Source organism: Hemiscyllium ocellatum, chromosome 18 (assembly GCF_020745735.1).
Source record: "Hemiscyllium ocellatum isolate sHemOce1 chromosome 18, sHemOce1.pat.X.cur, whole genome shotgun sequence".
Lineage (NCBI taxonomy): Eukaryota > Metazoa > Chordata > Chondrichthyes > Orectolobiformes > Hemiscylliidae > Hemiscyllium > Hemiscyllium ocellatum.
Window position 1 is genome coordinate 42,211,049 of NC_083418.1, and position 14,504 is coordinate 42,225,552.

Here is a 14,504-nt window from a genome sequence, read left to right on the forward strand (position 1 = left end):
AAGCAACAGAAATACACTAATACATGGGGGAATGATGTGTGTGCACACACTGATGCATATTTAGAAATTGAAATAAAACAGTTTAACTCTTAAATGATATACTTCTGCATGGCAATGGACAAATTTTACTAAGCAGCAAACGAAGGTTAAGACATATTCAAAATTGGAACTTGATATTATTGCAGACATATTTCATAGGATTGCCCTGAACAGGGGATCTGACACCTACCCAAACAACAACTCTCTGCCTCCTGAAACAATTCAGTCTTAATATTGAGTGCAGAACCAGAGGTAGGAGCCATCACTAAATTTTTTTTTAAACCAGATACAGAAATAGAAGAAAAACAAAGCATAAGTGGGATTAAGAAAGCAAAAAGTTAGAATGAAACTGCAAACATTTTGGTGCCAGGTAGTATATTAATTAAAAATTATCACCTGTTGAAAAATATACTGGGAATGGAATGAACAATCCCTAATTTTTCAGGTGTGCTAAATAGATCTACACCATGCAAGAACTGAACTTCTATGCCATTCTATGGTCTTAAAATACTTTGTTTCCACCAGCTAGCATTATCAGAAAGTCTTGACAGAACAAGGCAACTTCTTGAATTCTGCCATTTACAACACCGCCTGGTATTTCCTCGACAAATTACACATTAATGATGAAAGTATTCACTATTGTTAAAGTTGAGATCCTGCATTATGGGCCTGTTTGCTAAACAGCAGGCATCAGAATTATATAGCATACTTTTAAAAGAACGTAGAGCTTCCAATACGAAATTATATTTGGCTCTTGCTAGCAGCAGCAGTAAGAAATGTGAAATACCCCACAATTCCTTTTCATAAAGAAATTTTAAGTATTATGAATACTAAAACAGCAACTTGCTTATAAGAATCCAAAAACATCAAACTGAATTAGCCCGCTTTTCTGTTCTATATAACAGAAAATTCTTCAATTAATTTCAACTGACAATCCTTAATCAAATACTTTAATATTCTAGACAGCAACTGAAATATTAATAATTCAAAATTCTATGCAACTTCCGATTGCTCTACAGTTAAACGGGGTTCCAAACTTTTTAAACATTTAAAAGCCAACCAAGAACAATCTCAGGGACAAATGCAATCCTGAGTTAACACTTTGCAGGCCAGTTAGTCTTCAAAAAAGTTTATAGAGCTACGCCAGAACATTAAGAATGAACAGGAACCAACATCATCTGTGGTGAAAACAGTTTCTCTCGATAAAGGTCAAAATAAAACATGCAAGACTCTTAAAACAAGAGCACTATCCTCAAACATACATAGGTGCTCACATCTATCCTGATGTATCAATTCAAAAGTTAACAGGGCAAATAAACTGCAACAGGAGAGCAAACCGGCTTTCAAGTTTAAACAGAGGTTTATTTTAAAAACTGCTGAGTGTTTCTGACAGGGGAGAGCAATTGAAATAGTTTTGTGCCTCTAATTGGCTCAGTTAGATGGGAACCAAACAGCTTCACTTGTAAACAAGCCCTCAATTCCTGATCAACTGCACATTTCAGAAATCCACAGCCACAAAAGAGTTCACAATAACAATCAAATTCCTTGCCGTGAAATAACACAGTCATCCTGATAAATTATTTTCAAAAACAGCTCTCACATTGCAGTCCGTTTTTTTTAAAAAAAGAGAAAAATAAAAAGACAGTCTTTACAGCAGAGCCAATCTATTGCACAAATTATTACAAAATCATAAAATGGTTACAATGCAGGAGACCATTTGGTTGTCATGGCTTGGCTAGACTGCTGACGGGAGCAATTCACAATGCCGTACTGCAGCCCACTCCCACCTGATCTGAACACATTGCCAAGACAATTGATCAGAAATCCACAAGTGCTGAGATCAGTTCCAGTAGCCTGGACTTGGTGGTCAGCAGAGAAGTAACAATGCTTGCTGCCAACCTTGGAAGGTAGTTGCCCACAAGATCTGAATCTCAGGTAAAAGAAGTGTGCCATAAAACTTGATTAAATCTGGTGCCAAATCAGACAGAATGCCAACTGTACAGCAAGCGATGCTATCAAACTGACATGCAACTAAACACAAAGTATTAACAAACAGAAAACCAAAAATATCAAAGGCATGTAAACATTCTTCAGATAGGAATACAATTGATTGTTGATCTTCTAGCTTCTATCTTAAAATCAGTATTAAAAATCTGAGCAAAAGTTGAAATTCAGTAAATAAAACTAGTTTTTCAGGATCAGTGTGTTCGCGATAATTATGCATTTTATGTTCCTTTAAAATTCCTGTTACACCTCATTTGACAAGGCAAAATTTTTTTCATGGCTTTATTTTAGAGGGACTACTAGCAGCACAAAAGGGTCCAATCTGTTTGTTTCCCACTGATAATAATTGGAGGGGGGGCTCAGAATCACTAACAATTGCAGAATGATTGTGCTTATATGTACATCAAGGCACATAACATTGTTCCAATTGCTTTTCTTGAGATTAAAGGACTTTTGCCATTCACTTTCAGAGGAATATCTTTCTAAACTAATTCATAAATTAGGTGACACAGTCACAAGTAATATCTTCAATGGGGTATTTGGACTTGCACACGAGCAGTATTCAATAAATTCACATCTAAAATCAGCTGTTTATTAAACAAAGTCACAAGAAAGCATTAATTTTGGTTTTACAAAATCACAATACGTAAATTGGCATACAACACCCAACATAAGCTGGCAGCAAAACCTTCAAGAGAACTGACATTCCTACACAGGGAAAAAAAATCTTAAACCCACTTTTCACATACTGCTAGATTAGAGTTAATGCATACCCATCACATATGCACAAAGTTCAAAGAATCTAACCAGGTAGTCACCTTTTTAATGCAACTCAAATTTAAACTTAATGGTTGAATAAGGATCACTGAACTCGAAAGGTTAACTCTAATTTCCCTCCACAGATGCGGTCAGACCTGAGTTTCGCCTGCATTTTTTGTTTTTGTTATATTACGTTGCTCCTAAACACAGAATTACCACATTTTGGATTCTTAGGTAGGGTAATTTCACTTTACTTGAAAATCACAAACAAATTCACTTGAGATATACTAATAACTTGCAGTTAGAGAGAAACTATATACACATCTTTAGTCTAGCATGCTGCTAGTTGAACTCATGGATTTGGTCATATAAATGTTAGCCTGGTCCTTGATTGCATGCACTAAAATGAAGAAAATGTAAATTTAATTGTTATAACATTTATACCAGAATAAGACTTGCAAAATTTAAGTTGAGAGTCTGTGTAACACATAGGTAGTTTGGCAATCCTTCCAGCTCTCCTGATGGTATTTGTGATTTGTATGTAAGTTGTTTGCTTACATGTTGTAAGAGTGTTGGGCTGTTGTGATGATCCTCCATAACTTCATTATCCAAGAGTATGCTCAAGGCACATTTTGGTGTACTGTGCAATTACTGGAGATAGTTTCTGTTTCGCCACTGTAGGATCTAGACTCACTGCATAAACAGGGCATTTCTGTGGGCAGCCAGTTTCCTTTAATAGATTGTATGATTCCAACTTTGTCTGACACAAATTAAACCATTCTACATCTCAAAGGAAGAAATGTACCATCTTCACTCTCCTTTGTTTCTCAAACAACTTGTCCTGTACTTTAAAACCTGGGTAGGTTGTCTAATCTTGCTTTCCAAACATTAACCTCTGTAAGGAGCCAAATTCATGCCCTGAGGTGTTGTTCTTAGGTGTGGCATATCTGGGATAGTGTGGTGAAATGGCCACAATGTGTCCTATTTGAACGTGCTGAAAGGTTTGCCTGTATTCAATGGCTTATGTCACATATAACCCTTTCAGATGTCCTTATTGTAATCATCCTTTCATATTCTGATAATTGGTAACCTGCATAAAAATCACTGCCATGTATGGTAAATGAATTCGTTGTGATTTTGGACCAGGTGACTGATTATACCTTTGAAGGTGTAGGAGATTCTTCTGGTGTGGTTGGTGATAACATTATTGATCCCTGGCCAATACCACACCAGCAATCTTTTACGGACTCTGTCCATATGTCCTTGATGCAGCTGCAACAACGTTCCTTGAAGGACTTTGGAGACTAGCATTGTTATCCTTTCAAAGGCTATGCCTTTTGCGACAACTAGTTCATTTCTGTTTGATTGGCCAAAATGTATGTCTGGCACCCCTGACATTAAGTCAGGCTATCCTATGATGGAATTTGCATTATACTTTCATTAGTTGATCATTACCCATTTCTTCCTGAAGTTGGTCACATTTGAGCTGACAAAAATTAAATCAAAATGACTTAAAGCATGCCATTCACCTCAAAATCATCCATTTGCAAGTCCACTGAAATTTTAGCCAAATCTGAAGAATGCTATCTGCTCTGTCGGTCTGAGGTTTGTAGCAGATGAAGTTGTGCCCCTGTAGTTTGACTAGACGTGATGAGAAGTCACTATAGTCTCGATGATACATTTGTCAGCAATTTCTACTGAATCGATTCTAATGGCTTGCGTTTGATCTGTGAACCATTTACTGAACAGGCACAAATGGTAAAATACTGACTGCTAGAGCAAGTATGTGATACTCTATGTTGTGATAAATGGATTGTACTTACAAAAGACTTTTATATCAAAACGTAATGGGTTTGTCACCTCACTTAATTCACATTCCCAGCTCTTCCCTGTGATGCATCGACTTTCAAAGATGGTCGCCTTCCATGGGTCATAGTATTGCAGGGACATATACTTGAGTCATTCAAACAGATCTTGATAGTTCTCCTGCTGTGCATAAGCTCTCTTAACAATAATGCTTTGTTGGGAAAGTTTTGGTGTGCACTGTGTTGGAATGTTAAAAAAAAACTGATATGTCAGCAGATCTTTCCTTTTGTGGAGTCACCACAACGTTTTGGGCTTTCCAGAGTCAAGACAGCAATCATAACCTGAAATGTTTATCCGACCTCATTCACCTGACTCTTCTTGAAGATTGCATCATGAACAGTTTCTACCATTAGGGAGTGTTACTTTTGGTCTTGCTCTTTGATCTTTCCCACGACTGTAATACTGGCAGCAATACATTGACTAGGAGAAAGTGAGGACTGCAGATGCTGGAGATCAGAGCTGAAAATGTGTTCCTGAAGAAGGGCTCATGCCTGAAACGTCGATTCTCCTACTCCTCGGAAATTGCCTGACCTGCTGCGCTTTTCCAGCAACACATTTTCAGCACTACATTGACATCAATGTATATTTTCTCTAATTCTGCCATAGCCTGCTGGAACAAATCCTGACTAGCAGATAAACCAAAAGTGTGTCTTTGGAAGCAAAATTTTCCGAATGGTAATCTGAAAGTAGAGATTTCTTGAGATTCTTTTGCCAAGTGAACTGACCAATATCTATGCCTGGCACCCAAGGATTTGGTTCTTGTGAATCCTCAATTCTAACTTTTAGAATTTTGAGAGAGCATCTGTTTAGAGAAAAGTTGAATTGTTGACGCCAAACATGCCTTAATTGTGTTATCTTTCTTTAGCACGCACACACGTGTAATAGAACTGCACCAGTCTGACATACATGACAGGTAATGTTATAACATTCTGGATCATCCTGCTCACTCTTCCATTTCCTTCACGTGTGATCACTGAACTTTCAGGGAAAAGTTGCATGATGGAATTGAAGAAGTGTTTGAAAATTCTCATGGTATTGAATCTCTCTGGATATATTTCTTGTAAGCTCTGGATCAATTCATCCAAGTATCCCTGGTCTCTTCCGATATCAGTAATTTGGGAGATACCCATGAATGATCACAATGTTGATTTCTGTACAAGCAGGTAACCTTGTTATTGTTGGTCCATACATACAAGTAAAATAATTGTGGCTTCCATGTATTTCATTGTCAGCAAGTCTTACCTTTGCTCCTTCTGGTTATAGCTCATGCTCTTTGTTCCATGTATCTTTTTCTTTTTGCTTACAAATAGTAAGCAAAAGAATAGTATCAGGGGCTGTCCTGACACCCAGTTTGCAAAGACTTGCCACCCACACGGACCATCAATCTGGCTAGCTCACAATTAAGTACACACTTCGGTTTGCATTACTTGGGTCCATGTATATATTTATTCAATTACTACATTGCTTCATGCCTGGTCTGAGCTTTTCTCCCCGTAGTCTTCAAATTCTCATCATTACCTTTTTTTAAAAAAAGGACACATCACTGTTGACCACACTGTATTCTTGCATTGTATTGTTCCCTAACACAGCATAATAACATTCATACTGGGGTAGTAAATAGTGCCAATTCAATTTACTTTTACATCTCCACCAGGCTTACTCAGGAGATAACTTCCAGTTAGAGTGTAACATACTTAGTTTTGTATGCTGCTACCTGGACTCCTCATGGCTGCTGGCAATAGAGTCCTCTGGTCCTGGATTATGAATACATACAGTTCGAGCACATACAGTAACGAGTGTTCATTCCAATAGTATCCACTACATTTCTCCCTACATTATTGCAGATCCTTAATATATGCAATCCCAACCTAGAGAATCCACATTCCATTGTAATCCTCAGTAGTTAAAATTTTCCTGGTTCCCAGGCAGAGGAGTACTATTTTATTGAGAAGCTTGAAATGGTTCTCTCTCGTGAATTCAACCTACTTCCCACTCACTTCCCACCTTCAGTCAGCTCCTAACTCCTTCAACACCACAGTTATCCAGCACCTCTTCCTTTTATTCCTACAAGGTACAAGATCTCATACAAACGATTTTAAATAGTATTCAATTCACATCCAAAAAGTCAATTCTGGAGTTTTGGTAAAAGAAAATCCTCATATTTCATATGCCTTATTGCAGGTTAACCACTGAATTTTGCGCAAAATATTTAAACCCCTTACACTTGGTACTGGTCAAGTCAAACACTGATGCAAATCCATTTAATAGAATCACTAAGACATAACACTGGGAGCAGCTGTTCCACATCTTGTATACTTTCGACTCCATTTGTGCTAATTTCAGGGGCAGGGTTAAGCAGGGCCAATAGTAACTCTGCAACATTCAGGAGAACGATGGGGGATGGATTTCAGCCTCAAATTTTACTCAGTTAAAAAAAATTGATACTCTACATTTCTTCATGGAACGACTGAACAATGCAGGGAAGTCTCAGACCTGTGTTTTAACAGGACTAAAAACTGACTAGATAAATTACAATGTTTGTTAAATAGGAGCTCGATCCCAATTTTCACTACGTACATTAAAAATGAAGATGTGCAAAGCTAAATTCTTACACAACAGGGTCAAGACTTAAACCTGAAGGTGATTGTCAAGAAAACATTTTAAATGCAACATTCTGTTCTTTTCAATTTTACCTAAATGCCAGCAATTTTCTTCATTAACTTGGTCACTTTCTGGTTCCCCAAAGTCAACTCTAGTGCATCACATCTCAATTCTAGCACCCACAAATTAACCAGTTAAGAGGCTGGGAGCCAACTTGTGTTTGTCATTTAGTAATGTACTCAGACATGGTCATGATTGGAGTACATTGTTCCCCTTCCTGTTTCAACAGTTCAGAAAGAGGTGTCAAAGAATCACACTGTTGAAAGTTGAGAGCTTGTTTTGAAAGTAGCCACCAACTCAAAAGTGGACCACTGTAGACAAAGTAATATTTTTCAACTGAAAATGCTGAGACAGATTTGACAGAAAAAAGTAAAATGCCATAATTAGAACAGAAACTGAAAAAAACCAAGTGGGCTGGCAAAAGATAGAGGCCAAATTACAATACTTAAATATTTTGGTATCATTTTGCCAGTGAAATGTTTATACTAAAACAAAGCTGTAATTGATAGTTACTAGCTAGATTATCACCCCGATTTCAACTTAGTCTATTTTCTAGACTTGCATCCCGCTGAATTAAAGAAACATCGCTAGTGGGACATGGAATAGTTTCCATTTTTCTCTCTCTTCCCCCTCCACCAACTCTTACATATTTTGAAAGGGCAGGACGTTTACTTACATCTTCATATTTCCAAATTATTTATTAATCATATCAATGATACAGCATGCAGAATTAAATCTGGTAAATAGTGACATTAATCATAAAGAACATCACCTAGAAACAAGTACTAGCATCTAGCAACTATATATATTCAGCCACATATATGGAACGTGTAATTCAAGATCTGCCTTGTACAATGTTGAGACAATCACTTACCTGCTTGCCTCACAGGCAAGTCCAGTTGGTCTGACATTGTAATTTGAAGCAGAGTTGATACAAACGTAACAGCCTTGTTGGCCTGTAATGTACACAGATAAAAAATCTATTAAATGTGTATTCAGGTGACAGCTGCTTTAAACATTTAAATACAGGTTACAGTTCCGTATTAAGGCAAGGAATCAGTACTGAAAAACATTTCAGGTGATCATCTGATGTCAAAAAGTGCCCCTACCATGCCTAGATACAACACAAAGCTATACATATTCTGATTTGGAGGTGGGGTTGGACTGGGGTGTATAAAATTAAAAATCAACACCAGGTTGATTCACCAGGACAACCTGATGAAGGAGCAGTGTCTCAAAAGCTAGTGCTTCCAAGTAAACTATTGTGGACTATAACCCTAGTGCTGTGTGATTTTTAAACTTTGTACACTTATTTTGGTTCATCTTTTAATATGCCAGAATCTTAAAACATAGCAATTCAATATCAGCATTCTTCTCCCTCCAACTTCCAGGTATAATGTTGCTTAATGTAGCTGAGGCAATTCACTGCTGAATGTTGTACAATTATGGAGTCAGTCATATATATGGAAACAGACCATTCAGCCTAACTTGTCCACACTGACCAGACATCCCAATCTGATTTAGTCCCATATGTCAGCATTTAATCAAGAACCCTCTAAACTGTTGCCATTCATATACCCACTCAGATGCCTGCAAAAGTTGAAATCGTACTTATCTTCTCCACTTCCCCGGCAGCTCTCCACACACGCACAGTTTGTATTAAGTTACCCTTCAAGTCCTTTTTAAATCTTTCTGTTCTCACCTTAAATCTATGCCCTCTATTTTTGGACTCTCCACTCAAAGAAAAAGATCCTGGCTCTTCACCCCATCCATGCCCCTTCAGTTTATAAGCCTCAATAAGTCATCTGTCAGCCTCCAACAGACCAAGGAAAGAAGTCTCTTCTTATTCAGCTTCTCTCTAACACAAACACTCCAGTCCCACCTGCATCCTTCTAAATTGTTTCTGCACCCTGTCAAGTTTAACAGCATCCTTCTTACAGAAGGGCACAAGAATTGTACACAGTATTCTAAAAGTGGCCTCACCCATGTCTTGAACAACCTCAAGATAATGTCCCAACTCCTACAGTCAATGCATTGACCAATAAAGGCAAGCAAACCAAACACCTTCATTATCCTATGTACCTGCGAGTCCACTTTCAAGGAACTGTGCACTTGCACTCCTAGGTCTCTGTTTGGCAACAGTCCCCAGGACCCTACCATTATTTGTACAAGTTCGACCCTGGTTTGCCTTACCAAAATACAACACCTCATTTATCTAACTTAAACTACTCTGCCACCCCTCAGCCCACTAGCCCACCTGATGAATTCAGAGAATGTACTTCACTGTCCACTACTCTACCAATTTTGATGTCACCTGCAAACTTACTAACCATGCCTCCTAAATTCACCTCCAAATTAATTACATAAATTACAAAACAACCAGTGGATTCAGCACTGATCTGTGCAGCACATCACTGATCCAATCCAAAAAGCAACCCTCTACTTCCACTGTCTATCTTCAAGAGAGTTTTGCATCCAATTGGCAGGCTCCCCATAGATTCCACGTGATCCAGCTTACCAACCGGTCTACTATGCGGAATCTCATCAAACGCTTTACATATTACAAATTCCTTACCAAGATCTAGAGTAATATTGCGTTCATTTCACACAGGATTTTCAATCCATAGTGACTTCCACTGCTAATTACTTCCATCCCATCAGTTTATTGTGCTATGAACATTTTAAGGAATGAAAGAACAGCATGCAGCACTCAACAATCCAAGTTAAATGCTTGATTTCTCTCAATCCAGTGGCACCTTCTTCTGTACAAAATGTTAGAAACAAACTCAAAGTGTTGGCAGTTGTACTTCCAGACTTTTTTTAAAAAACTTTCTTTCCTAAAAATGTGCTAATCCTGGTTAGAGATTGCTTACAATAATCCGATCTCATGCAATGTCAAGTGATCATTAATTATATATCAACATTAGCAAACTACTCAACATTGGATGACATTCTAATTAAGTCAAAACCTATCTTCAGATGCTAACCAACTTTGCAGAAGGGGTTTTGGACTGTAAATGGTAACAAGGTCATCAGTATTCACTCAAGTAGCATAATGATTGAGGCAAACCAGATCAAGACAAAATTAATCGAAAAGCAAACTACAATAGACTGGAGACGAAGTAAAAAAGTGCTAAAATCACATCAGCCAGCACTTGTGCAGAAAGGTGCTGACTCTTCACAAGCCTGAAAAATTGAGACATGGAGAAGCAGATTAATACAAATAGAAATACATTGAATAGACAAATCGTAAATGCATAACCACAGTCATATGATTCTTGAGAAATAAGAACCATGGAAAACCTGAAGGACCAGCACTCTGAAAGCTAGTGCTTCCAAATAAACCTATTGGACTATAACCTGGTGTTATGAGATTTTTAACTTCATTCACCCCAGTCCAACACTGGCACCCCCAAATCATGAAAAGTCTGAAAGGCATACTGGAATTTGGTTTGTCAAAGACTACATAACTAAATATGAACTTGCTGAAATCAATCTCCATACTCAATACTTTATTTTTAGAAGTTTAATCCTTAAGAACATAATTCTCTCAAAATGTACTTTCGTACATCCGTAGTCATGGATGACAACTGTCAGAATACAGTTGGATTACATTAGAAAATTGTGGGTGGAGACAGATTTGTCATTTTCAATTTAAGGTACACTGCAGTTTGTCTAGTTCCTTGATTAGCTACTTCGATTTCAGTCCCACATACATACAGCAATCATGAGTACTAATGACCAAAATACTTAGTCTTGAGAAGCTAAATTACTGTCACATATGAAAATTAGAATGGTGTTTTGAGGGCCTGCTGCAGCTAATTTGCTATCATGAAATCTTTTTACTGACTAAGTCAAATGGTTCTTAAGAGCTGCAGAAGTTGGTGAATCATGTATCACTGCCTTCCTAAATATACTGTGGAAAAAATAAAGGCAGCAATACCCACATGTGGCATCATACATAATTCGACAAATGTTTCTACTGATTCATGCTTTGACACAGGACATGAAAATGTTATATTTCCTGTCCTAGATTCTCAGATTTTTTTTTGCTTATTTTGATCTTACTGGTTCATGAAACTAGTAGAGTAGCTATATAATGTGAAAATACTTTTCAGAAATCAATGGTAGAAATCAAATTACAAATGTTCCAGAAAAGAGACCCCATTCTGTTTTGTCTTGCATTTTCCAGAAAATAACATGGGTCAGATGGTTAATTTAAGTCCGGCCTGAAATCATTACTGCTCCGAATACCCAATCGGATGCATAATAGGGTGAAGAATGAAATTAGGACTCTGCGCTCTTAAACAGAGATTAAGTAATTTAGCAAAAACTAAATGCAATATTATTCAAGCCAACCAAGTGTGCTTCCCAACAGGTTCCAGCAAGTACTTCACTCAAAAGTGTGACATGATATGCTGGGGCCTAGTTTAATATAATCCTTTTTTTTCAAAAAAGCTTGAATCAAGGTATAGGCGGGGTGGTGAAAAAAATTGAGAGGAAAGGAAAAAATTCCGATACTCCTATCCCGGTCACCACGGAAAGGAACTACCATCTGATGATTATAGGCTCACTGTCAAGGTTCATAAAAATACTAGTTAAGTTTATCACACCTGCTAGTTGATCCTCATGAAAAATATTGATACTCCATGATACAGTATACCAGCATTCACTATTAAGGACTTCATTGTAGAACAGCTGCTTGGACAAGTACCAAAAAGAGAAGGATAGCATCAACTCTGACAGTATAAAACACTGCAGCGTTCAGTGATTTGTAACTATGTGCATTAGTCAGGGGTAAAGGGAGGAAAATGGGATAGGGGAATGGGTCTGGGTGGGTTGCTCTTGAGGGGGTCAGCGTTGACTTGTTGGGCCAAACGGCCTGTCTCCACACTGTAGGGATTCTATGATTGATTGAAAACACCCTTAGGAAAGAATGGAGAAAAGTAGCAAAGTGAGCAAAAAGGATATCTGCAAAAATGTCCCAACTGTGCTAACAGTTTATTAGAACTCAGTGCATTGATAACAATACATATGTGAATGAGGGCCTCTGGAAAACTACCCTTCATTACATAAAAAAATGTTACCAAGCACAAAACAAATCTGCTGGCATAGTTAACACTATCAGGTTGGGGTTTATTAAAAAAATGAATTGAATGCTGAAATCCAGCATGCTCAAGTGCAGTAGCATAACATACAGGAAATGGTTTGAGACAAATTAATGGTCGCATTCTCAACCAGGTCTACACAAAATAGATTTTCCATTTGATCCAACCCCTGCCATAAAGTCTGCGATACTCGTGCCAACACTATAGCTGACAACTAATACTTGTAAATCAATGCAGGAGGTCATACCAAGTTCCAGGCATCACTTACTTGCAAGCAGAGGGAATCAAACTCTATAGCCTCTTGTCAAATACGATTTTGCAATAGTTAAAGTGAAACAAAAAAGTGAGGTTGAAGAGAAAGGGGTGAGAATTTAAGATATAAACATTAAAACATGCTTAAAAATAGACTTTGAGAAAAGAACACTACTTGGACACGAGTCACAATTGCATTACAAGTTAGGACGATGAGGGTTTTGCTTTCTATGGCCCAAGGGTGAATACTGTACCCGCATTCCCACTCTGCGCACATCACAAAGTTCGCAAACCACTTGATACAAGAACAAGAAAAGCCTGGCATAGATACAACCTGAGGCAAACGCATCAACTAACAGTCTAACGTGACTAGTCAGGAGAAAGTAATAATCTGAGTTTGAGTAGAGGTCATTGTATTGGCTCCAAGAACATTGAGAACCTTTGCGTGTGATGAGAGGCGTGAGAAACGCAAAACATTGTAACATGTCCGCTGGCAGCAGGCGGCCCTGGAGCGGACACGGTGAGAAAGCCGAGGCCAGGCCCGGCTGCCAGCGGCCCCCAGCTTGGAGATTTCACTCTTGGACGCGCGCCGACACCTCCAGGGGCCTGAGCTGCAATTAATTCTGTTACCTCGTTGAGCTGTCGCTCGGCCGCCTCCCTAAGCGCAGGGTCCATGGTACCCCTCAGGGCCTCGATAATTTTAGTTGGATCCATTGGAAGTTTCTCAGCCGCACTCTCGAAGAAAATCGACGTTTGGTTAAAAATAAGAAGTCTGCTCTTTTCCCCTTCCCTCAATTTATTTTTGAATTATATAACCGAGTCTGGTGGTTGCTGGGCCGCCTCTCAGCTAGCGGCCGATGCGCACATGGAAGCTGCGCTTCAACAGCCGCCGGCGCCAAAGGAAGAGCGTCGACCTCCGATGCCGGATACACCAGCGCAAGGCTTCCCGTCATCAGCCGGGCCGAGCCAACCCTCTCACCAACTTCCGCTTCCGCCAACCATCACGCAGTCACTGCCTGCCTGCGCGGGGCCACCTGGGGAATGTAGTTTCCCTCCCCCTCGCTCCCTGATCCAAAATGGGAATTAGGCGGAAGTGGGCAGTGCAGATGCTGGAGATTAGGGTGGTGCTGGAAAATACAGCAGGAAAATCGACGTTTCGGGCAAAAGTCCTTCAAGAGGAACTTTTAATGAAGGCTCGAAACGTTGATTTTCTTACTCCTCCGATGCTGCCTGAGCTGCTGTGCTTTTCCAGTACAACTCTAATCTTGACCAAAATGGGAATTGTCATCTCCAAGTCGCAGTTCCCCTGCAGACTTGTTACTGTTTTCTTTTCATTGACTTGATCGTGTCTGGGTCAATACGGCCTGTTCAATTTCTCATTAAAACACATTTGGTTTGACTTGAGATAATTGGCCACAGTTTGCCTCTTATTTGTAATATCAAATGGAGTGGCTCCTGCTGGAAAATATATTGAAATCTCTCGATATTATTGGATTCAACTCCTCCGTGAGCTTAATAGTCAAATAAACTAGTTAAGATTAATTCAAAGGGATGTGAGGGCATTGCAGTCAAGGCCAACATCCATCACCTATCTCCAGATGCCCCTAAGAAGAAAAGGTTGAACCATTTGCTTGAACCACTACAGTTCAAGTAGTGAAGGTACACAGACAATATTGTAACATGTAGAGTTTCAGGATTTTGGGTCAGCTTTGGTGAAGAAGTGGCAATATATTTCCAAGTTAGGATGGTGTGAACTTGGAGACCAACTTTGAAGTGACGGTGTTGAGATGCACCAACAGACCATATCCATCTAGA

At 38.8% G+C, this 14,504-nt stretch overlaps 1 protein-coding gene across 1 annotated transcript in view; it reads right to left on the reverse strand.

Moving 5' to 3' along the window:
* Positions 1 to 13,625, reverse strand: part of ipo7 (importin 7) — a 58,697-nt gene extending 45,072 nt beyond the window's left edge. Inside the window, exons 1-2 of the mRNA XM_060838912.1 lie at positions 13,320 to 13,625; positions 8,204 to 8,285 (exon numbers count right to left, since the gene is read on the reverse strand). Of these exons, the coding sequence (XP_060694895.1) occupies positions 8,204 to 8,285; positions 13,320 to 13,403 (166 nt within the window). The 5' untranslated portion in view covers positions 13,404 to 13,625. The remainder of the gene's footprint in view (positions 1 to 8,203; positions 8,286 to 13,319) is intronic.
* Between the last annotated feature and the right edge of the window lie 879 nt (positions 13,626 to 14,504).